General features: G+C 34.2%; 1 protein-coding gene across 4 annotated transcripts in view; it reads left to right on the top strand.

Annotated features, from left to right (window-relative positions):
• The window catches only part of SPATA6 (spermatogenesis associated 6), a 158,457-nt gene that overhangs the window by 11,427 nt on the left and 120,793 nt on the right, over window positions 1-26,237 (top strand). For 3 of the 4 annotated variants that reach the window (XM_032247523.1, XM_032247521.1, XM_032247520.1), the window contains exons 2-3: window positions 5,546-5,683; window positions 7,121-7,169. In XM_032247523.1, the coding sequence (XP_032103414.1) occupies window positions 5,546-5,683; window positions 7,121-7,169 (187 nt within the window). Of the gene's footprint in view, window positions 1-5,545; window positions 5,684-6,504; window positions 6,550-7,120; window positions 7,170-26,237 lie in introns of those variants that run through there. The other variant, XM_032247522.1, reaches the window with a different exon arrangement.

The raw sequence follows: 26,237 nt of genomic DNA, 5'->3' as shown, positions 1-26,237 counted from the left end.
GCTGGTGCCTATAATCCTAGCTACTCAGGAGGCTGAGGCAGAAGAATCACTTGAACCTGGGAGGTGGTTGTAGTGAGCAGAGATCATACCACTGCACACAACCCAGGTGACTATTAGTAGTCATTCCGTATTCACCCTCTGGCACCAGCCCCTGGATCTAGTTTCCATACCTGTAGTTCACCTATACTGGACATTTCTATGTATGGAATCAAACAATATGTGGTCTTTTGTGTCTTACTTTTTTAACTTAACATAGTACTTAAGGTTCATCGCTGTTGTAGCATATATCAGTACTTTATTTCTTTTTATGGTGAATAATATTTCATTGTTTGCCTATCCATTAATCAGTTTGTTAGAGTAGACAGCCAGCAATGAGCAGCCAGGGTTGCCCCTGGGGAAAGAAGTCCTGGATAAACTGCCTACTGACAGTCACCAAAAATACAGTGACTACATTGGCTACACCTGGCCTTGTGCTTTTAAAACTTTTTTCACTTAACATAATGCTTTTAAGGTTTATCCATGTTGTAGCATGTAGTAGTACTTTAGTTCTTTTTATGGCCAAGAAAATAGTTGGATCATGTTTTGAATCCATTCTGCCAATCTCTAACTTTTGGTTGGAGTGTTTGGTCAATTTATATTTAATATAATCACAGATAAGATTTACTTGTGTCATTTTGTCATTTGTTTTCTGTGTCCTTTTTGTCTATTCCTGCATTCTTGCTCTTTTTTTATATTATTTTTTAGTGTACTACTTACATTTTCTTTTTTTTTAATTATTTTTTAATTGTATTTTAAAAGTTACTTTCTTAGTACTTGTCTGGGGTTTACAATTAGCATCTTAATTTATAATCTAGTATGGATTAATATCAACTGAATTTCACTATTAGATACAAACTTTGCTTCTATTTTGTTCTATTCTCCCTCCTCTCCTTTATATTATTGTCATACAAATTACATTTTTATAAATATAAGTGCACCAGCACAGTTTTGTAATTGTTGCTTTCTGTTATTGTCTTTGAAATAAAATAGAAATTAGAGAAAAATGCATTTATACTGTTTTCATATTTATATAGTTTCTTTTACTGGTGTTCTTTATTTTTTTTTAATGTGGATATGAGCTAATGTCTAGTATCCTTTCATTTCAACTTGAAAGATTCTCTTTAAGTATTTTTGATAGGGAAGTTCTGCTAGTGATGAGCTATCTCAGTTTTTGTTTATTTGGGAATCTCTTAGTTTCAATTCCTTTTTGAAGGAAAATTTTTGTGAGTGTTGAGTTATTGTTTCAAAGTTTTCTTCTGTCAGCACTTGAGTCAGTTATCACTCTTCCTTCTGGCTTCATGTTTTCGATGAGAAAGCAGCCGTTAATGTTATTCGAGATTATTGGTGCCTGCTAAATCACTTCTTTCTTGTTTTTAAAATTCTCTCTTCTTGAGAGTTTATTGGATTTTTTTTTTTTTTTTTTTTTTTTTTTTTTTTTTTTTGAGATGGAGTCTCACTCTGTTGCTCAGGCTGGAGTGCAGTGGTGTGATCTTGTCTCACTGCAACCACCTCCTGGATTCAAGTGATTCTCCTGCCTCAGCCTCTCAAGTAGTTGGGATTACAGGTGTGTGCCACCATGCCCAGCTAATTTTTGTGTTTTTAGTAGAGATGGGGTTCCACCATGTGGGCCAGGCTGGTCTCAAACTCCTGACCTCAGGTGATCTGCCCACCTCAGCCTCCCAAAGTGCTGAGACTATAGGCATGAGCCACCACATCTGACTGGATTCTCTTTTTTTGAAAATTTATAGGTGCACAGGTTAGAGTTCTTTAATCTTTTAAAAAGTTGTAAATTTTTTTCTTTAGAGAGAGGATCTCACTATGTTGCCCAGGCTGGTCTTGAACTCCTGGCCTCAAGTTATCCTCCCTTGATTTCTTTGACCTTGTTGGATTTTTTGATTGGTTTTCTTTAAACTTAAGAAGATTTCATATATCATTTTTTGTGATATCCTTTCTGAGGCTCCCATTATATTTATTTTACTGTGCTTGATGGTATCCTACAGGTCCCTCTGAAACTGTTCATTTTTCTTTATTCATTTTTCTTTCTGTTAATCAGACTGGATAATCTTAATTGATATATTTTCCGGTTCCCTTGTTCTTTCTTCTGACAGCTCATATTTCCTCTTGAACTTCTCTAGTGAATTTTTAATTTCATTTTGGTACTTTTCTTAACTCCAGAATTTTTATTTGGTTCTGTTAAAAATTTTTATCTCTTTATTGATATTTCTTATTTGATGAGAGAGCATTGCCATACTTTCATTTAGACCATTGTACAAGATTTCCTTTAGTAATTTATATTTATTTATAATAGATTTCAGATCTTTGTTTAGTAAGCCCCTGGCGTGTGCTGTGTACTGCACTGCACAAGGGTTCAAAGACCTACGAGGGAACGGTGGGGGATAAAGAAAGACATACAGACAGATATGTATAAAGCTGGGCCAGGCGGTCCAAAAAGCTGATGATATCAGTCTCTTCAGCCCTGACCTGCTCCAGAGTACTTTACCTTATATGTTTGCAAAGCACGTAGCAGAGGGAGGGTGCAGTTACTTAGAACAGCCTGTGGTATAATTCTCACACTTTAGTTAACATACTTCAGCTAACAACTATCTTGCAGCAAGGTCAGTGAGAGCTGGTTATCTTTTTCTAGGCCTCTTTGCTCTTCTCTGAGACATACACATTCCCCTATTGTGGTTTCACTTCTCTGGAGTTCACCCAAAGTTCACCTTAGCCTTGCTGCTGATTCCCCCAGAGCGGGTGGGCTACTCTGACTCTCTACCTAAGCCCAACTTCTGGGCTTCCTCAGGTAGTTTTTATTGACTGCTCTTCTTTTTCCCCCCATGTATGGGTTGTGCTTCCTATTTCTTTGTTGTAATTTTTGTTGAAAATTGGACATTTTAAATAATGTGAGACTCTGTAAATCAGAGCTCCCTCCCTTTATCCTGGATTTGTTATTGCCTGGTCTTATTGTTTTTTGTTTGTTTAATTAATTTCTTGAACAAACCCTTTAAAATCTGTAATCTTTGTCATGTGTAGCTGTTTGAGGCTTTGCTCAATTAGCTTTATGGTCTCCTAAAGATTGGACTCTATTTCCTTAAATACTTGAACCAAAAGGTCTTTCAGCCATTTTCAAGGTTCTCTGTGTATATGCTGGAATATGCTTTCTGTTCCCTGGGAGCCATTTACAACTCTGTCTTAGCCTTCACTTCCAGCTTTCCCAGAGCCTCAACGTCAGCCGGAGGTGACGGTTTATGGCCTTCTCAGGTAATTTCTGGGCACCATGCACAGCTTTGCACATGTAAATGCTCTTCTAAATTGCCAAGTCAGTGTCATAGCTTGTCAAGGTGATTTAAGTCAACCACCTTGCTAGGTATTTTCTGTTTGTCCCATCTGATTTCCTTTAACCTCCCTTTTCTGGCTTTCTTTTTGGAAAGCTGTTGGGTGGTGTTCTAAGAGATAGCAGAATTTGTAGAATTGTAGATTAAAAAAGAAGCCATGCCTTCTTGCATATGTTCCAAATTGGATAGAGACTGCAGTTTCTGGTGAGGATAATTAGAGCAGTACTCTCCAGAAAAAATATAAAAGCCTCAAATTTGAGCCAAAGATGTAATGTTAAATTTTCTAATAGCTACATTTAAAAAAATTAAGTAGTTAAAAGTAATAATATATTTAATTTAAATCATTGTATTCAAAATATCCTTTCAACATGCAATTAATATAAAGGTTATTAATGAGATATTTTACAGAGTTTTTTTTTACTGAGTCTTAAAAATCCACTGTGTATTTTACACTTACAGCCCATCTTAAGTTAGAATAGCCGTATCTCTGGGCGTAATTGGCTAGTGCCTACCATTTTGGACAGCACAGATTTAGAGGGAATGTAAGACAATTTTAGTTTTAATGAGGCAGAATAGCAAATGAACCTTAGGGACAGAATGAGATTTGCTGAGGAACCTGATTTTAGTGATCAGTTGAGAATATATTAGGGCAAAAGTGGAACATAGAGTAAGAGGGAGATGGAGTCAAATAGCTGGCAGAGAAGGTAATTATTATATACAAAGGGACATGAAGTATTTGTCATTTACTCAATGTAATAGTGTGGTAAGATGACAGATGATATGGTTTTTAGTCTAATAATTGTGATAGTATTAATGAATATTCTATCCAACACTGCTGTAAGCACTTCAAATATATTATTTAATCTTATGACTCATTTATTTTGTGACCTTAAGTTAGTAGATCACTTTAACTTTCCTGGGGCTCTGTTGGTTTCACATATAAAAAATTCAAAGCTGGACTAGACAATCTCTCTGCTTCTTCTTAATACTGAAAGCCTATATCTTTGGATACAATGATGAGGGAAAAAAATTACTGTCCTCAGGGAATTTTTAATCAAGTGATAGTATGTACCCAATTAATTAAAATGCGCAATAATTTGTACCTTAAAATAATTACAAAATGCTATGGAAATTTAAGACATACTTACTTGCATATAATTTGAATTAAGTTGAATTGAATAATAGTTGATGAATCAAGAGAAGTTTTGTGTAGGAGATGTTTGTTAATGCATGTCTTGGCAGGTGGTAGGAATAAATGAGGAGGAGATGGAATGGAGCAGTGAGGAGTTACTGCTTCTTACATTAGTACATTATGTTAAATTATACAGATGGTGAAAGAACATGAGTCAAGAAAAGAGAATGATAAAAAATGTTTTGAATGTATCGTTAAGCATGTTGGGTAATACTATATTAGATTCAAATCTTAGAAAACTTTTGATATCCTGTTAAGGGTGTGGTTGATCACTGGCAATAACATATGGTAGGTACTGGAGAGACTGCTATGTGTTATTTAATAACCACACATTTTATTCCTATATTTTATGTCAATCACAATGAGGATAGTTAAGTGCAATTTATTATGTAAAAAGTACTTTATTGGGCTAGAAAGTTTCAATTTATTAACTTTAAAACTTTGTGATATTGCTTTTGATGAAAGTATGGACTGCGATTTTGGGTGGTAGAAGTCAGATTTGTGGTTTTTATCAGTGTTGTTTTTTATTCTCTAATATAATGTTTTATTTCTGCTGAGTGTTAATCCTTTGTGATTAAATGAGGCTGAATAACTTTATGTCAGCATTCAACATAAAGTGGGAGCCTCAGGCTGACTGTTTAAAACTATTTATGTCTATCCCAAGAGCTAGTACATAGAACCTCAAATGTGGCACAAGTAACCAAATGGAAAATCGCAGTTTTCTCAGAGGGATGGAAGTTATAAAAGCATTTCATTTAGCTCTGTAAACACTAGTCTGTCTCTCTCTCTCTCTCTCTCTCTCTCTCCTTCTCTCTCACCCTCTCCACTCTCTCTCTCTCTCTCTTACTCTGTCTCTTTGTTTGTATTTTTTTATTAGGTTTGCAAACTAATGTTTTTATGTCATATTTGATAATGTTATTTTAATAGGATAGTTCAGGCAATTTATAAAGCAGTTACATCCATTTTATTTAATTTCTTTCAGGTAACTTGCCCAGGAGTTGTGCTTAAAGACAAAGAGGACATCTATCTTAGCATCTGTGTGTTTGGCCAATACAAAAAGACACAATGTGTCCCAGCCACTTTTCCACTGGTCTTCAATGCCAGAATGGTGTTTGAAAAGGTGAGTTCAAATATCAGATCAAATATTAAACAACAAAATCAAAGTGGTTCCGATTTTTGAATAGAAGCCCATAACATAAATTATTAGTGTTGAGTGTGTGCTTTGGTTTAATTCAAAAGGAAATTTGTAACTTAAATCTGGAAGCTTGAAAATATGCATTAAATATGCATTGAATCAGTTGCCTTTTTTCCTTGATTAGCTTACTCCCAAAATTAATTTAGTAGACTTCATATACATAGAATCTTGAATTCTAAGTAATGATTTTCATAAAAATAGAGCCAAGTCATTAATAGATAAGAATATATCTGCCGGGTTCGGTGGCTCATGCCTGTAATTCCAGCACTTTGGGAGGCCGAGGTGGGTGGATCACCTGAAGTCAGGAGTTTAAGACCAGCCTTGCCAACGTGGGGAAACCCTGTCTTTACTAAAAATACAAAAAATAGCCAGTGTGGTGGTGTGTGCCTGTAATCCCAGCTACTCAGGAGGCTGAGGCACAAGAATCACGTGAACCTGGAAGGCGGAGGTTGCAGTGATCCTAGATCGCGCCATTGCATTCCAGCCTGGGTGACAGATTGAGACTCCTTTTAAAAAAACAAACAAACCCCCCAAAAAAGAATATATCGTATTTAACTTATGATTGTTTCTTGGTACTTCTTTCTATATGTCTTTTTCCTTTTTCCTCCCTAAAACTGCTGCTTTTGGTTAATTATTACCAATTGTGTTTCTTACTTTTTAATTTCCTCTTTCTCACCTTCTTTCCTATCTTCTCACCTTTCTTCCTTCCTTCTCTTATTCCGTCTTTTCTTCTTCTTTTTCTCCAGAACTTACTCTATTCTGTGGACTTTTCTAGGCACTGAGGTCACATGGTAAACCAGGCAAAATCCTCCCGTCTGGGAGCTTTGATTGTAATGGGGGAAACAGACAATAACCAAGTAAATATGTGAATAATTTTAGATAGTGATAAGTGCATGAAGAGAATAAAGGGCGGTAAGAAGATTTGGGGAATTTTCTATTTTAAAAGGTGGTCAGAAAAGGCAATAACATTTAAGCTGAGCCTGAATTATGAGACTATATCAGTTATTTGAAGGTCTAGGAGAAGAGCATTCTAAGTAGAAGAATAACAAATATAAAGGCTTCTTGTTGAGAATAAGCTTGGGGGGTTGCAGGAACACCAGGAAGGCCTGGTATGATCATGGTAACAGATAAGAGGAAGAATGAGAGCAGAAGTAGTTGGAGACGGAGGTAGCACAAGCTACAAAGTTTGTTTATTTGTAAAATTTTTTGTGTGATCCTGGGAAGCAGAGAGGAACTGACATTTCTCAATAATGTCAGAAGTTTCTGTGATTGTAAAAGGAATGATATTTTGGGAATGAGAGGAGGAAAAAAATAGTCATGTATGTCTCCCTTTCTGCCTCCTCCTACATCTTCTCACTATAGGTGTTCCCGGAAGCAGTAGATCCTGGAGACGTGGTTACACAGCTTGAATGTAAGTTTTTTAACTTTTAAATTTCTGCTTCTAAGACACTTTAGGATTTATTATCCTTATGATCTGTAATCTTGGGTTAAATAAAAGTTTAAAAGGGGGTTAGAAGAACTTTAAAAATCTTGAGCTGAGACGTTTTTAATACTTTTTAGAGTTTCAGAATATTCCTGGAAATAATAAAAGATATATATTCTGCAGAGAGGCTGAGAATTATTTCTTTTTTGTGTTTGGTCTGTGGGAAACAGATTTGTTTAAACTTTTTAATTGATTAAGATGATATGGAGTGTTTGTGATATAATGATAGAGATTCATGTTAGGTGAGATTTTGCCCTGCAAACAAAAATATGTCTTCAACTTCAGTGTATTTCAAGTCAAGAGAGTGAATAACAGAAGATCAAAGTAATGGTAGCTTAAAACTTATGCTTTTGCATTTTACATTTGCATTCATTACATTAATAAATTATTTGAAAATTATGTTTTTCAAGGCTGTGGATAACAAGTAAATTCTTCAAAGTACTCAGAATCAGCTATGAAAAGATATAACCATTTGTGAGAGCAGCAATGCAAAAGTGTATACTTTTTAAGCTCTGCGTGTTAAATGAAAAGCTCTGTTAATTTATCTTTGTAATTAGAAAGGGCTCTGGGATCTCCAGATTGATCTAATGTATAACTGTGGCTCAAAAGGCCCGTAAAATTGGGCATAATCATTATTAACTTTCCTTTCCATTTGGCCTCCCTACTGGTCCCATTGCAACTCTAGCAATGTAGAAACATGTAGCCTGGAACATGCAAGGATTTGGGTAAATAGAAAGGAAGATTCCAGCCTATAGTCTGTCTTCATGGAGCTTATAGTTTAGTGACTCTTCTCCAAATAACTCTTTATGGCCAATACCAAGATCTTATTTATTTTGTATAGGTGTTCCAGCCCTTGGTATTATGTTTCCCACTGTGGCAGACTAGCTAGGTGGCAGTTTGGTGCTAATGGATAATGACTTTTAATATTTACTGAACATCATTTTCAGTATTTGGGAAATTGTATATATTAGAAAAAAATGAAGATAAACATTTCTCTCATTTTGAAATTCTTCTGTTAAAAAAATAATGCCTTTTTTTGGTCTCATTTGATTTGAAATTTTGGGGCTGTAAGAAGGGTACGTAGTGGTTATTATCTTTTGGAAATATTCTTCCCTTAATTTCCCTGATTGTTTTTCATGGGGTCTCTTCCCAACCACTAGTATTCCACTTTTTGGTATCCTTTTTAAATTCATCTTTCTCTGCCCTATCTTCAAATATTAATATACCACTGGCTTTTCTTCTCTGATCTCTTTTTATGCTTTGCTTATGGTCTCTCTTTGTATAATACTCCCCAAAGACTTGGCTTCTTGTATTACCTAGCCTCTGATTACTTCCATGTTAGTCTTTATCCTTGACCTCTCTAATGTGCTTTGGGCTCTTTGGTCTTTTACTCCTCCCTCAGTATCCCCTGTTTTGCAATCTTTTTTGGTTCCCTAATTAAAAAAAAAATGAACGAGTTTATAATACCAGCACTAAAAGTGGAGAGACTAGAATGTGATGAAGTCCTGTGTATCTGTCACCCCGGTTCAATAATTTTTGAGATTTTGCCAGTCTTATTACATGTTCACTCTGCCACCTAAAGAGCATTGCTGGAATATTTAGAAGCAAATTCTATGCATGATGTCATTTCACCACAAATACTTTGGTATGGCTTCTAACAGATAGAGGCTTTGAAAAATATATAACCACCATGCTGGTATTACACCCAACAAAATCAGCAATTTCTTAATAAAATCAAACAGTAATAATTCACATTTCCCTAGTTATATCAAAAGTGTCTTTTTGCAAATGATTTGTTAAATCAAGATCCAACCGAGATATGGTTCACACATCATATACGTTGACTTCCTCTGTTTTTCCGTAGTGGTGTCCTACACTTTTTTGTTTTTAATACTGTGAATTTGTTAGAAAAACTAGATAATTTAGCATGTCATACAATTTGGGTTTGGCTGATTGCTTCCTTAAAGTGTTATTTAGATTGTTTATTACTTGTTTTATAAACTGATAAGTAGACATAGAGGTTTGATTAGATTCTGGCTTATTTTATTATTTTGGCAAGAAACCTTCATAGTTGGTGCTGTGTACTTAATGGCATTATGTCATAGTTGGTGCTGTGTACTTAATGGCATTATGTCAAGTTTCATAAAATGTCTGATTGTTTTATGTTTAGTGATGCTAAGAATGATCATTTGGTTCCAGGCAGCATCAGCCTGATTCCTCCATTATAAGTCTTCTCATCAGCTTTTTATCTAATAGCTGTAGTATCCCTTGAGATACGTTTGTTTCCTTAGAGGTTACACATTACTATTTTTCTAATATTGTCATTTATTTGTATTTATTAGCTAGAACTTTTCTATGAAAGTAATTTTCCTAATCAGCAATTTTGTTACCTTGAAATATAGTTCTTAGAGAAAAGGCAGGACAAATCCCTCATTCCCTCCTTTCTTTACTTCATTTAACAGCTTTAGTGAGGTATAATTTATGTATGATAAAATTCACCCATTGTAACTATAGTTAAATGATTTCTAGAAAATTTATACAATTGTGTATCATCATCATTTTCCAATTTAGAATGTCTCTACCACCCCAAAAAGTTCCTGATGCCTATTTGCCCAACTCCCAGGCCCCAGAAACCAATGTATTTTCTGTCTCTCTATATTTGCCTTTTCTAGAAATTTCATCTAAAGAAGTTATATAACATGTAGTCTTTTTTCTCTGGCTTCTTTTCATTTAGAGTAATGTTTTTGAGAATAATTCATATTCCACATCCAAGTAGTTCATTCCTTTTTATTGCTGAATTGTATTCTGTTGTATGGAATGTTTTCCTTCCACATGACTATTTGATGGACGTTTGGACTGTTTTCAGTTTTTGGCAATTATGATCCATGTTGGTATGAATATGTGGATATGTGCTGGGTTGTATGCTAAGTATATATTTAGACTTTTAAGAAACTGTCAACCTGTTTTGCAAATTATTGTACCATTCTACATTCCCGCCAACAATGTATGAAGGTTTCAATTTTTCAACATTGTCCTCAAGATTTGATATTATCAGTCTTTTTGGTGGCGGTTGTGTAATGGTAGCTTATGTATTTTTCATTGGCAATTTAATAGTGACTAATAATTTTGATCATATTTCCATTAGCTTTTTAGCTATTCATTTTTTCTTGTAAAATTCTTATTTAAATCTTTTGCCCAGTTTTGAATTTGGTTGTTGGTCTTTGTATTGAGTTATAAGGTTTTTTTAAAAAAAAAATTCTAAATATAAATCCTTTATTAGATATGTGATTTGTAAATACTTTTCCCAGTCTGTGGTTTGTCTTTTCATTCTCTCACTGGTGTCTTTTGAAAACTGAAAGTTATGAAGTGTGATCAATTTTTAAAATGTTTTTGCTGTCATGCCTATGAAATATTTACCTAACCCATGGTCACAAACATTTCCTCCTGTCTTTTCTTCTAGATATTTTATATTTTTATCTCTTGCCTTTAGGCCCATAATATAGTTTGAGTTAATTTTTATGTATGGTGTGAGGTAAGGGTTTATTTTTTTGTTTGTTTGTTTTTGATACATGGGTATCCAGTTGTCTCAGCATCATTTGTTGACAAGACTGTCGTTTTCCTAATTTAATCATCTTTGCACCTTTGTTGAAAACCAACTGGCTATAAATGTGGGGGTTTACTTCTGGACTGTTTAGTCTGTCCCATTCATCTATATGTCTATCCTCATGTCAGTACTACTTTCTTTAACTTTATAGTAAGTTTTGAAGTCATGTTGTGTAAGTTCTTCAACTTTGTTTTGACTATTTCGAGGTCCTCTGTATGTCATATAAATTTGAGTTAGCTTGTCAGTTTCAACATAAAGCTGGCTTGGAACTACATAGGAAGAATGTTGAATAGGAATAGTATTAATAGAAATAGTGTTGAATTTAGAGATAAATTTAGGGGAGAACTCCTTTCTCAAAACTATCAAATCTCTGATCTATGAAACTAGTATGTCTTTTCATTTTTTTTTTAAGGTCTTTAATTTCTCTCAACAATGTTTTAGAGTTTTTAGTATACAGTATGCATTTCTTTTATTGAATTTATTTCCAATTATTTTACTGTTTTTGGTGCTATTATGAATATAATTGTTTCATTAATTTTATTTTTAAATTCTCATTTGCTATTTTATAGAAATAAAATAGATTTTATATATCTTAAACCCTGTACCTGCTAAATATTTTTTAGTTCAGATAGGTTTTTTTATTGTTGTTGTTGTTGTAGATTAATTTTTGTATACAGAATTATATGATCTAAGAATAATGGCAGTTTTACTTTTTTCTTTCCAATCTGTATATCTTTGCTTTCTTTTCTCTTGTTCTGTCTCTTTCTCTTCCTTTTCTTCCTCTTTATCCTCTTCTTTCTTCCATTCTTCTTCCATCTCTTCCTTCTCCTCCTCCTCCTGTTCTTCTTCCTCCACTGGTTAGGATCTTCAGTACAATGTTGACCAGAAATGGTAAAAATGGGCATTCTTGCCTTGTTTCTGATGTTAGGGGAAAAATATTCAGTCTTTCATAAAATATGAGGTTGGCTGTGCTTTTCCTTGTAAGAGAGATGTCCTTTATCAGAAGATCCTCTATGATTCATAGAAGATGGAGAGATCTATTCTGGACTGTTTGAGAGGTTTTATCTTGAGTCGGTGTTGATTTTGTCAAATGCATTTTTCCATGTCAAGATAATCATGTGTTTTTCCCTTCATTCTGTTAATGTGGTTTTTTACATTAATTGCTTTTCTGTTGTTAACCAGACCTGTCACTTCTGGGATAAATTGTACTTGGTCACAGTATTTAATCCTTTTATATTTTTCCCAGAATCAATTTTATTTTCCCAGAATCAGAATATTAGCAAACTAATAAAATATAAATTCTTTTACATTTTCCCAGAATCAGATTATTAGTTTGCTAATATTTTCTTAATGATTCTATGTCTTTTTATGAGGACTGTTGGTCTGTAGTTTTAAATTTTCCTTTTCTCTCTTTGTTATCCAGGTAATACTGGCCTCATGTAATGGATTGATAAATGTTCCCTCTTTCTCTGTTACCTGAAAGAGCTCATTTAGAATTAGAGTTATTTTATCTTTAAATATTTGTTACAATTTATCAGCAAAGCCATTTGGGCCTGGGCTTTTCTTTGTGGAAAAGTTTTAAATGACTATATCAAATTCCTGTTATATGTTTATTTCTTCTTGAGTTAGCTCTGGTATTTGTATATTCCTAGGAATTTGTCCATTTCATCTAAGATGTATACCTTGTTTTCATATAGTTGTTCATCTTTTCTCCTTATGATCCTTCTAATTTATGCAAGATTAGTAGTGATGTCCTCTTTTTCATTCTTGATTTTATCAATTTGTGTTTTCTCTCTTTTTTTCTTGGATGGTTTAGCCTAAAAGTTTATCAATTTGATATTTTTGAAGAATCAATTTCTTTTTTTCAGTGATTTTTATCTATTCTATTTTATTGATTTTCATTTTCATCTTTATATTTCTTCCTTCTACAAGTTGAGTATCCCTTATCCAAAATGTCTGGGACCATAGTTTTTTGGATAAGGCATACTCACCGTGTGGAAGGATTTTCGATTATTCACATATATTCATAATGCGTTATCTTGGGGATGAGACATAAATGTAAACCCAAAATTTATTTATGTTTCATATACACTTTGTACAAATAGTGTGAAGGTAATTTTATACAATAGTTTAAACAATTTGTGCATGAAACAAATTTTGTGTATATTAAGCCATCAGAAAGCAAAAGTGTCACTATCACAGCCACCTATGTGGATAATCTGTGATAATTTGACATCACCGTCATTTCTGACTTAATTTATATAGAGTGAGGCATTGTAGGGAACTTGTTGTCATGTCTAGCCTACACACATACTATTTTATTACCTTTTGTGGCTGTGCTTGTGGTGGTGGAATATGGGTGTGCTCAGAAAAGATTTATTGCAGCTGATGGGGATGGGGAATGTCTTTTTTTCCTGTGGGGACACTGAATAAACTTGTTTGTTGTGTGTCTGCATTTTGACTATGACCCATCACATGATGTTAAGTGTGGAATTTTCCACTTGTGGCATAATGTCAGCATTCAAAAAGTTTTGGATTTTGGGACATTTCAGATTTCATGCTTTTGGATTAGGGGTATTCAGTCAATCTCTACCAATACTTTGCTTATGATTTGCTCTTCCTTTTTCAGCTTCTCCTTTTTTTTTTTTTTTTGAGACAGGATCTTGCTGTGTCACCTATGCTGGTGTGCAATAGCATAAACATGGCTGACTGCAGTCTTTACTTCCTGGGTTCAAGTGATTATTCCATCTTAACCTCCCAAATAGCTGGGACCACAGGCATTTGCCACCATGCTCAGCTAATTTTTTTTTTATTTTTTGAAGAGATGGGGTTTTGCCATTTTGCCCAGGCTGGCAGCTTCTTGAGATGGAAGTATAGATGATTTATTACAGATATTTTTTCTTTCTAATATAAGCTTTTTGTTAGCAATAATCATACCTTACGTAAACCTCATTGGCTACAATACTGCCAATGTGCAAAGCTTAATACAAGCTTTTAAAGATGTAAATTTCTATCCTCCCACTTACTTTGCCATATTTCATAAGTTTTGATGTTATTTTTTGTTTCCATCCATTTTAAGATATTGTCTAATTTTTTTGGTGTGATTTATTCTTTGACCATAGGTTTCTTTGAAATATCTTATTTACAAATATTTGGGGGCCTCCTATATTACTTTGTAAAGTTGATTCTAATTTAATTCTTTTGTGATGAGAGAACATAATTTGCAGGGTTTTAATTCTTTTACATTTATTGAGACTTGTTTATGGCCTATACTATGGTCTTGAGAATGTTCCAAGTGCACTTGAAAAGACTGTGTACAGTTGACCTTTGAACAAGATGGGAGTTAGGGGTGCCATCTCCCCATGGGATAAAAAATTCATGTATAACTTTTTTTTTTTTGAAATAGAGTCTCACTCTGTCGCTCAGGCTGGAATGCAGTGGTGTGATGTTAGATCACTGCAACCTCCATCTCCTGGGTTCAAGTGATTCTCCTGCCTCAGCCTCCTAAGTAGCTGGGACTCCAGGCGCATGACACCACACCAGGCTAATTTTTGTATTTTCAGTAGAGACGGGTTTCGTCATGTTGTCCAGTTTTGTCTTGAGCTCCTGACCTCAGGTGATCCACCCGCCTTGGCCTCCCAAAGTAGTGGGATTATAGGCATGAGCCACTGTGCCTGGTCATGTATGACTTTTGACTCCGCCAAAACTTAACTACTAGTAACCTACTCTTGGCCAATAGCCTTACCAATAACATAGGCAATCAATTGACACATATTTTGTTTGTTATATGTGTTATATACTATATTCTTAAGTAAGCTAGAGAAAAGCAAATGTTAATAAGAAAACCATGAGGTAAAAAAAATATGTATTTACTATTCATGTTGAGCAGACTGAGGAGTAAGAGAAAAAGGAGAGGTTGGTCTTGCTGTCTCAGGGGTAGCAGAGGTAGAAGAAAATTCATGTATAAATGGACCTATGCAGTTCAAACATGTGGTTCAAGGTCAACTGTATTTTGCTGTCATTGATTGATTTTTTCTATGTTAATCTATTTCTATCATGTAAGTTGGTAATGTTCAAGTCTTGTGCGTTCTGATTGTATTCTTTTGGGAGGATTGGTTGTTTTACCAATTACTAAGAGAAAGATATTTAAACATCCAATTATAATTATTGAATTGGTTCTCCTTTCATTTATATCATGTTTTGCTTCATATAATTGTCTGGTTATCAATTTATTGCACCTCACTACCAAATTCAATCTTCTTTCCTGTTCTGTGGAAATTGATTTAAGCCCTTTAATTGTTTTGTTTCTCTACCTGGCACTGAAGCTTTGTGCATTAGAGGACCCTGAAGACATACTGCAGGGGAATAGATTTTGCTTCCAGGTACCAATGTATTCACTCAACTTTTTCCATCATCAGGCTTCTGAAGCCCTTGTAGCTTCTCCAGTGCCCAGGTATTGCAATACATGGCAGTCTACAGTGTTTTCCCCCCACCTGGCCTTGCTTTGGATGGTTCTGTAGTGAAGCTTCTGGTGAAATGCCTGCCTGTAAATAGCCTTCCTGCTATCCTAGAGAGAAAATTTCTGGCAAGTTCCAATGGGCAAATTTTCAATATATACCACTGGCATGCCACTAGAATGACTTCTCTTTCAGTGAGCCGAGACTGTACCCTCTCCAACAAGGTCTGAATCTCAACACTGGGGAAGAGGCTATGTAGAGCTTTTGTCTTGGTACTCTGAGACCTAGGGGTAATGGCTGTTTCTCTACCTGCTATTCCTATATTATTTTAAATTCTTTTTACATCTTCCTAGACAGTCTCTTACTCCTTGAATATCCTGTTATAGTTAGCTGTTCTTTATATTAAACTTTTCCTGGGTGGCTTCTCTCTTCTAATTGGACCTAGTATGATATATTTATTTTGAGACTCTGTCTTAACTGCTTATATATTTATAATTGTTATATTTTCTTGAATCTTAACCTCATTTATGGCAGCAAAATTTATAGTAGCAAACTTGCAGTGGTCTCAGGCCTCACATCTTCCCGCCATATACTTAAGAATAAGAGGTCTATGTTCCATGGACTTTTCATCAAGTCTTGAGGTTTATTCTAATCAGAATAGGAAGAGGGATGTAGTATGCTGTTGGTGTAGCCGACATACACATGTTCCACCTTTCGTTCTTGTGGTGCATATGTTAGTTTTCTAAGACCTACATAGATCTCTAAGGAGTGGAATACATGCCGTGGGGGCATCTCATAGGTGTTTCTACAGTGTGCCTCCATAGTACTGAGCCTTTAAATTTAAACACAGAATGATAGCAGAAATGACAGAAATAACAAATTTAAATAAAATATAAAGTTGAGCCCAAATAACCTAATCAATTTCACTTTATGTCAGTGGAAGCAAAGAGAAGAATTTCAGATAAGGGAAATTACTGAACCAATATGGAATCTTCTAGAATTTTCACTTACCTATTCTAATACTGGAATTGAGTCATACATACATTTCCTATTGTCTTTCACTGAAGTTTTGTAGATTTTCATCTACAGTACAAAACTAATGTGTGCTTATCTGTCTAAAATCAAAAATTTATTAGTTAAAATATGTTATTAAAAAACAAATTGAACATGGTCCAGATGATCAAGGAGACCCCAGAACGTCTTTAACTGGATAGTTTGTAAATGGTCAGATCCTTGAGCAACCTCAGATCAAGTGATTATGACAGTTCTTGGACATACTAATTACTTAAAATTTTCCTTATTATTATTGGTGATGTATTATTAGTGTCAGTACTATTAGTATTATTATAGAACTTACCAATTCTATTTCATACCCTATATTCACCTCTAAGGAATCTTCAGGGAACCAGAATCACCACAGGCTCTTGGAAGATATATATTAATTATATACATTATAATTTAATAAATTATATTATAGTTATATAATTTAATACAATTATATTAAATGCCAGTGATATTAAAAGCCATAATAGGGCAATTTTACATCCATAGAGAAGGTTTCCTCTTCAGGGAAATGGTTTTAATTCTGGAATCTACCAGAGCAAAGTAAGTTATGCCTAATGTATACCCTGGGAACTACTTTTAGGCAAGAAAGAGAATAAAAAAGTTTCTACTTCATAGACTTTCTATTAAAACTGGATTTTCATCTTCTTTAAGTGAACATTTGCAGATTTTCGTCTACAAATACAAACACACACACACACACACACACACACACACCCATAAGCACACATAGATGTTCACTCACTATACTGCCACAAATGTACTGCCTGAAAAGCTCTTCCTCTAGATATGCATACGGCTTGCTCCCTCACTTATTTCCAGCCACTCCTCAGATTTATCATCATACTCAGAGAGGCCTTCTCTTACCAATGTATATAAAAAAGCACCCCTCTTTGGTCAGTGTCTGAAGTTTTGTTCTATTATCTTTAGATCTGTATCTTGTACACCAGTATGTTTTGAGAGTAAAGGTGTATGCTAATAATTTTTTTGCCAAAACAGAAGTTGTATAAAGGGTGCCACCCAGGGCAAAAGGAGTGAATGGTTCTCCTGTTTTCCTTTCAAGCATTGACATATTATTTATTTTTTAATTTTTAATCTCACTAGAATGACAGTTTTATAAGAGTAGAGATTTTTCCTGTTTTTGGTTTTTTTTTTCCACTGCTGTATTTCTACTACTAGTGCATAGTACCTGGCACCTACTAGGTGTTTGATATCCAAGGAGTTAAACAAAATGTCATAAATGCGTCATTTAACTGCCTCTTATTACCATTTTTGTGACTGCTGGAACCGTTCTATTTAGAGATACCTGTTTGTAGTGTTATAATCTTGTGATTAGGAAATCTATTTTGTATTTGAAAATTTATTATAGAATAGCTGTTCTGGCCTCCTTTTTCCACCATTTGGTTAAAGAGAATATATGATTTTTATTTATATTGCAGTAGATTACTGGGTGTCTCTGTTGATTTCTCTTGCCTATAGGGAGCTAAAGTAGCAGTTTTATTAGAGCTCCTGTTTCTCAGCTTCTAGAAATTAGTTCTTACCTGATATCTGAAATATCAGATAAAGACTTTTTGGAAGCCCTTTTAAAATGCTTTCAGGTGAGGGTTTGAAGGCTAAGAATAAATTCCTCAAAGCCTGTGCATGAGAGTATTTCTGACTCAGTCCGCAGGAGAGCTTGTAGGACTAAAGATTTATATAACAAATACATTCCAACCAATTTATATTTATAGTTTGGGCAGGTAAATAGGTATTTAGAAGAAATGATTATAGTAGTTGTTTTTGCTGGTACAGAGGTTTAACAGTAGTTTGACAAATAAGGTACTTACTATAGCCTTTTGATTTACTATTTTGCTATAATGTTTCTGGAGTCTTGTAGTACATTTAATTGTAGCTCACACTAAAAGTACCTGTGAAAATGAGAGTTTTTACAGAAAAAAGAGGAGAATTATTTTTAGCTGTAAGATAATGAACAGTTACAAAATAAGATTAATTATATTGTATTTTCCAGTAGATATAGTTTACATTAACTTAATATTTGTGTTCCAGCAGCATTAGTTCTCCATAAAGCTTTTCTTTTAAATAATTTACAGTTTTTCTCCTTGAAGTAATTTTTATGACAGTAAAATATACATAACAAAATTTACCGTCTTAATAATTTTAAGTATACAGTTTAGTGGTATTAAATACATTTATAATGTTGTGTCCCCATTACCAACCATGCCTCTCCATAACCCTTTTCATCTTGTAAAGCTGAAACTATACCCATTAAACAGTAATATCCATTTCCCCCTCCCTGCAGTCTCTGGCAACCACCATTCTGTTTTCTGTCTCTATGATTTTGAGTACTCTATCTCGGATAAGCAGAATCATGCTGTATTTATGTGGTTTTTAAAAACTGGTTTATTTCACATAGCATAGTGTTCTCTAGGTTCATCCATGTTGTAACATATGTCAGAATTTCCTTCCTTTTAAAGGATGAATGATATTCTATTGTATGCATACACCACATTTCGCCTATCACTTCATGTGTTGATGGACACTTCGGTTGCTTCCATGTTTCAGTTATTGTGAATAATGCTGCTATGAACGTGGGAGTACAGATATCTGCTTACTTTCCATTCTTTTGAGTATATATTCAGATGTGGAATTGCCATATCATATGGTAATTCTACCTTTAATTTTTTTCAGAAATTGTCATACTGTTTTCCATAGTAGCTGTACCATTTTACATTCCCATCAACTGCACAAGGATTCCAATTTCTCTACATCCTCACCAACACTTGTTGTTTTCTGTTGTTTTGATAACCCTTTCAATGAGTGTCATGTGATATCTCATTTTAGTTGTAATTCACATTTCCTAATTATTAGTGATCTTCGGCATCTTTTCATGTGCTTATTAGCCATTTATGTATCCTCTTTGGAGGAATGTCTATTTAAGTATTTTTTTTTTTTTTTTTAGTTTTAGGAATTTTCTGTATATTCTAGGTAGTAATTTCTTATCAGATATATTATTTGCAAAAGTTTTCTTCCATTCTTTGGATTGCCTTTTTACTCCATTGATACTGCCTTTTTATGCACAAAATTTTAAAGTTTTCATGGAGTCCAATTTGTCTATTTTTAAAAATTGCTCTGGTGTGTTATTCAAGAAATCATTGCTAAATCCAATGTCCTGAAGCTTTTGTTCTATATATTTTTAGGAGTTTTATGTTTTTCTAGGTCCTTAAGTTGTAAAGTTAATTTGTCGATTTGAGGATTGATTTATTTATTTATTTATTTTTGAGACAAGGTCTGGCTCTGTTGCCGAGGCTGAGTGCAGTGGCATGTTCTCAGCTCACTACAGCCTCTGCCTCCCAGGCTAAAGCCATTCTCCCACCTCAGGCTCCCAAGTAGCTGGGATTACAGACATGCACCACCATACCCAGCTAATTTTCATATTTTTTGTAGAGACAGGGTTTCACCATGTTGCCCAGGCTGGCCTTGAGCTTGTGAATTCAAGCAATACACCCACCTTGGCCTCCCGAGTGCTGGGATTACATTCATGAGTCACTACACCCTGTCCTTTCTTAATTTTTAATGTAAGCATTGATAGCTGTATCTGTAAGTTTTGGTATTATATTTTAATTTTTATTTATCTCTAAGTATTTTCTAATTTCCTTCATGATTTCTTCTTTAATCTGTTGATTATTTAAGAGTGTGTTATTTTATTTCTGTAAGTTTGTGACTTTTCCAAGTTTACTTCTGTTGTTGATTTCTATCCTTATCCCATTATGGTCAGAGAATATACTTTATATATCTATCTTCTTTTTTTTGTTTTTTTTTTTGTTTGTTTTAAAGATGGGGTTTCATCATGATGGCCAGGCTGGTCTTGACCTCCTGACCTCAGGTGATCCACCCACCTATATCTATCTTCTTAAATCTATTAAAATTTAATTTGTGGCATACCATGTGGTCTGTTCTGGAAAATGTCCCATGTATACTTGAGAAAAATATGTATGTTGTTGTGCCTGGGTAGAGTGTTTCGTAAATGTCTGTTAGATCTATTTGGTTTATTTATTTATTTCTTTAAGGTCCTCTGTTTTCTTTCTTAGCTTCTGTGTGATTGTTTTATCCATTATTTAGAGTGGTTATTGATGTCTCTTACTATTATTGTAGAACCGGTTGTTTCTTCCTTCAATTCTGTCAGTTTTTGTTTCATATATTTTTATGGTTTGTTTATAGATGTATAACTGTTTAGAATTGTTACATCTTTTTGCCACATTGAACCTTTTCTTAATGTGTAATGCTCTTTTTCACTTGTAATCTTTTTTGATTTAAAGTCTGTTTTGTGTGATGTTAGTATAACCACCCCGCTCTCTTTTAGTTACTTTTGAATATCTTTTCCCATCCTTTCACTTTTAAAATAGGTTCTTCTTTAGATCTAAAGTGAATCCCATATAGACATCATATCCCTAGGTCATATGTTTTTATCCATTCTACCATTCTTTGTCTTTTGCTGACATGCTTTAATTCGTTTACATTTAAAGTATTTACTGATAGACTTATTTCATTTTGCTGTTTGTTTTCTAAATGCCTTATAACTTTTTTGTCACTCATTTCTTGCATTACTGTCTTTTGTGTTTAGTTGCTATTTTTGGTAATGAATTGTTTAAGTTTCTCTGTCATTTCCTTTTGTGTGTATTCTGTGGCTGTTTTCAATGTGGTTACCATGAGGATTGCGTTTAACAAACCAAAGTTATAATTTAATTTATACTAGCGTAACTTCAGTAATATAAAAACCTGTGCCTCTTTACAGCTATATCCCCACCCCTGTTAGGTGTTAATGTCATAGAATTACATGTTTATATTTTGTGTGCACCAAAACATAAACTAATAATTGAAAGCATGCACTAGTATTTAAAAATATATCGCAAACAAAAATGTGGAGTTACAACCCATTGTTATAATAATACTAGCTTTTGTAACTTCCCACTTAGTTACCTTTGTTTAGATCTTTATTTCTTTTTATGACTTTGTGTTACTGTCTAGCATCCTTTCATTTCACCTTTTAGGACTCTCTTAAACATTTCTTGCAGGGCAGATCTAGTGGTAATAAACTTTGTCAGATTTTATTTATCTGGGGTCATCATAAGTTCTCCTTCAGTTTTGAAGGAGAGTTTTACTTAATACAGTATTCTTGTTAGTTTTTTCTTTAAATATTTTGTATGTATAAGCTCACTGCCTTCTGTCCTCCAGTTTCTGATGAGAAATCTGCTAATAATCTTCTTGAAGCCCCTTTGTCGTGATGTGCTGCTTGTCTTTTGTGCTGTTTTCAAGATTCTCTCTTTGTCTTTTGAAAATTTATAATGGGTCTCACTGTGGTACTTTTTATATTCATCTTTCCTGGAGTTTGTTGAGCTTCTTGGATATTTATATTTATTTCATTCATCAAATTTGAGAAGTTTTCAGCCATTGTTTCTTTAAATATATTCTTTGCGCCTTTCTCTCTCTCTGCTCCTTATGGACTTTCTCAGTGTGTCCATTGATCCTCTTGGTTATGTCTTACAGATTCCTTAGGCTGCTCACTTTTCTTCAGTTATTCTTCTTTCTGTAACACAGACTCAATAATTTGCATTGTCCTATCTTCAAGTTCACTGATTCATTCTTCTGCCTGGGGAAATCTTACTTTGAGCCCATCTAGTAAATTTTTCATTTTAGTTATTGTATGTTTCAGCTCCTGCATTGTCTTTTGGTTCCTTTTAAATATTTTTATTGATATTTCCATTTTGTTCAAACATTGTTTCTCTGACCTTCTCTTCATCTTTCTTTTTGAGCATTTCTATGACAGTGATTTTGAAGTCTTCAGCTAGTTTATCTGCCATAAGGTCTTTTCTACAGATAGTTTCTGCTGATTTATTTTCTTCCTTTGACTGCAGCAAATTTTTTGTTTCTTTGATGCCTGATGATTATTTTTTGTTGAAAACTGGGCATTTGAATCTAATAATGTGTTAATTCTGGAATCCAGATTTTTTTTCTTTTCTCTAGTTTTTCCTGTTTCCATAGTTTTTTGTTATTGTTTTTGATTTTTTTCATTGTTTTGGGCTGTCTTTGTGTTGAAGATCAGCCTAAACTATAAATGTAATGTCCCCTTAAGTATTTTCTGAGCCTTCTCCGGAGCATGCATGGTCACTTTATTATTTTCTCTGTGTATAAAGTTGTTTTTTAATATCCTATTCTTTAAGGCTCCCCAAAAGGGAAAAAGAAAAATGAAGGGGGAAGTAGAATGATGGTCCTTGTGAGGGGCTTGCAACAATGGTGTTAGGTGCAACAACATGGCCATAAGGCTCTTTATTTACCTCTCTGCTATTGGGGAGCAGAGTACATATCTCCAGTATTTGGAGTACAGGACCCTTTTCTTGCCCATCCTGGCAAACATGTGTGTAGCCTGCTCCTAAAAAAGGTATGTATCTGCCTGCAGTGAGTTGGGGTTTGAGTTGGTTAGCTGTTACTGTGCTAAGTAAGCTGAAATTGACCAAAATTGATCAGTTTATAATTGAAGCCTTCCCCTGGAAGTTGCAAACTTGTAATAGACTCTAGTCTTCCAAAATAGTTATATAAAATAGATCACACACACACATACACACACACACACACACACACACTCTCATATACACATGTGTGTATACATATATACATGTAGAGTTGACCCTGAACAAAGTGAATTTGAACTGTGTGGGTCCATTTTCTTCTGTCTCTGCCACCCCTGAGACAGCAAGATCAAACCCACCCCTTCCACCTTTACCTCATCCTGCTCAATGTTAAGACAAGGATGAAGAACTTCATAATGAATAATAAACATATTTCCACTTGATAATTAGTAAACAAATTTTCTCTCCCTTATGGTTTTCTTATTCACACTTTTTTCTGTAGTTTATTATAAGAATATAATATGTAATATGTACAATGCACAAAACATGTTAATTGAGTATGTTTTTATGTTATTAGTAAGGCTTTGGATCAGTGGTATTAGTAGTCAAGTTTTAGTAGTTAAGTTTTTGGGGAGCCAGATTTATATGGTTCCATATGCATGAAGCTGTAAGAAAGAATAAATTTATGTCTTTTTGCAGCAGCATGGATGTAGCTGGAGGTCATTATCTTAAGTGAGTTAATGCAGAAATAGAAAACCAAATACAATATGTTCTCTCTTATAAGTGGGAGCTAAACACTGGGTACACATGGACACAAAGATGGGAACAATAAACACTGGAGATCTCAAAAAGGGGAAGGAAAGGAAAGGGGAAAGGGTTGAAAAACTATTAATACTTGTCACAGGTGCTATGTTCACTACTTGGGTTATGGGATTATGATTAATAGAAACCAAAACCTCTGCATCATACAGTTTATCCATGTAACAAACCTGCACATGTATCCTCTAAATTAAAAAAAAAGTTATATGAAGGTTTTCAACTGTGTGAGTTTGATGGCCCTAACTCCCATGTTGTTTAAGGGTCACCTGTCTTAACTTTTTAAATTTCACTTTTACTTATATCAAAATTATAATTTTTTGCTAGTCCATTTTTTCCCTGATATTTATTTATTTTTGTCCTGTTCAATTTTTATTCTATTCTGTGTAGTTTTCCCTAGTGTTTTGGGTTGTATTCTGCACAGGAAGCCTGGGTGGTCAGTTGCTGTAGTTCTTATGGGCTACCAGGACTAATCTACCATCTTCAGTCTTTATTGTACAACTTTTGAACTTACCTGCTCTTGGAATGAGCAAACCCCTTTCTAGTTTCAGCTGCTTTTTTTTCAAATTGATCTACCATGCTTCCTAGTGTATGTGCATTGGCTATTTAGCGGTTATCTTTTCAGATCCTTTACATACCCTCTTCCTTCTGCTTGTGCAGTGCCTGTCTTTTGCTCATTTTTCTATTGGATTGTTTGTTCTTTTCTTGGTAATTTGTAGGAATTCCCTACATTTTCTTATTACAAGCACTTTGTCAGTTATATGTTGTATCTTGTCCCACTCTGTGGTTTGCATTTTTAATCCATTAGTGCTTCTTGCTCATTTGATGAACATGTTATTTTTAACATGATCTGACTTAATAATGTAGTTTGATTTATTAATCTTTTCCTTTGTGCCTACTGCTTTTTTTTTTTTCATTTTAAAGAAATCTTTGCCTTCACCAGTTATGAAAACATCCTTCTACATAATCTTCGAGAAACATGATTTCTTTACCTTTTACATTTTTATATACTGTCCACCTGGATTTAATTTTTATATATGGTATAAAGCAGGGATAGAATTTCTGTTTTATTCATAATATAATTTCTAATTAAACAATACTATTTGTTGAAAAGACTTATTCTCATTGCTTCGTAGTGTTTACTTTGTCATAAATTAAGTGCTGCCCTACATGTGGATTTTTTTTTAGATTCTGTTGTTTCATGAGTCTGTCCATCATTGTGTAAATATTATACTTTCTTAATTACTGCAGCTTAAGTTTTGCTATCTGGTAGTTTAAGCCCTCCAGGTTTATTCTTTTTGAATAATGCTTTACCTAGTCTTTGTATACTCAAATGTTCAAAGTGAGCTACACTCCTCTTATGAGTACACTTCAATGATTATTGACATGTATGTATAACCATATAACCACCACTCACTGAGATACGAAATACTTGCAGCATCTAAAAAGTTCCCTTCTGCAGACACATAGACTAGTAGAACAGAATCTTAGAACCCAAAAACAAATCCACACACCTACAGTGAACTCATTTTTGACAAAGGTGTCAAAAACATACCCTGAGGAAAAGATGATCTCATTAATAAATAGTACTGGGAAAACTGGGTATCTGTAGGCAAAAGAATGAAACTAGTTCCCTATGTCTCGCCATTTACAAAAATCAAGTCAAAATGGATCAAAGACTTAAATCGAAGACCTCAAACTATAAAACTACTACAGGAGAACATAAGGGAAAGTCTACAGGACATTATTGGTCAGGACAAAGATTTTTTGAGAAGTACCCCTCAAGTACAGGCAACCAAAGGAAATGGGGATAACTAGGATCACATCAAGTTAAAAAGCTTCTGCACAGCAAAGGTTACAATCAACAAAGTGAAGATACAACCCACAGAATGGGAGAAAATATTTACAAACTGCCCCCTGACAAGGGATTAATAACCAGAATATATAAGGAGTGCAAACAACTCTGTAGGAAAATATCTAATAATCTGATCAAAAAATGGGCAAAAGATTGAATAGATATTTTTCAAAGAAGACTTACAAATGGCAAGCTGGCATATGAAAATGTGCTCAACATCATTGATCATCAGAGAAATGCGCATCAAAACTGCAATGTGATATCATCTTACCCTAGTTAAAATGGCTTGTTTCCAAAAGACAGGTAATAACAAATGCTGGTGAGGACGTGGGGAAAAGGGAATCCTTGTACATTGTTTCTGGGAATGTAAATTTGTATAACCACTGTGGAGAACAGTGTGGAGGTTTCTCAGAAAACTAAAAATAGAGTTGCCATATGATCCAGTAATCCCACTGCTGAGTATATACCCAAAAGAAAGGGACTCAGTTTGTCAAAGAGATATCTACACTCCTATGTTTGTTGCAGCACTGTTTACAATAGCTAAAATTTGGACCTCACTGTCCATCAACAGATGAATTCATAAAGTATACATTTACTCAGTAGAATATTATTCAACCATAAAAAAGAATAAGATCCAGTCATATGTGACAACATGGGTGGAACTGTAGATCATTATGTTAAGTGAATTAAGCCAGCCACAGAAAGACAAGCATTGCATGTTCTCACTTATTTGTAGTCAGTTGAACTCATGGAGATAGAGTAGAAGGATGGCTACCAGAGGCTGTGAAGGATAGTAGC

This window comes from Sapajus apella, unplaced genomic scaffold (genome assembly GCF_009761245.1).
Source record: "Sapajus apella isolate SASKATOON/1434 unplaced genomic scaffold, GSC_monkey_1.0 scaffold62, whole genome shotgun sequence".
Classification (NCBI taxonomy): domain Eukaryota; kingdom Metazoa; phylum Chordata; class Mammalia; order Primates; family Cebidae; genus Sapajus; species Sapajus apella.
The sequence above is the reverse complement of the archived record's forward strand: the minus strand, read 5'-3'. Positions and strand labels throughout refer to the sequence as shown.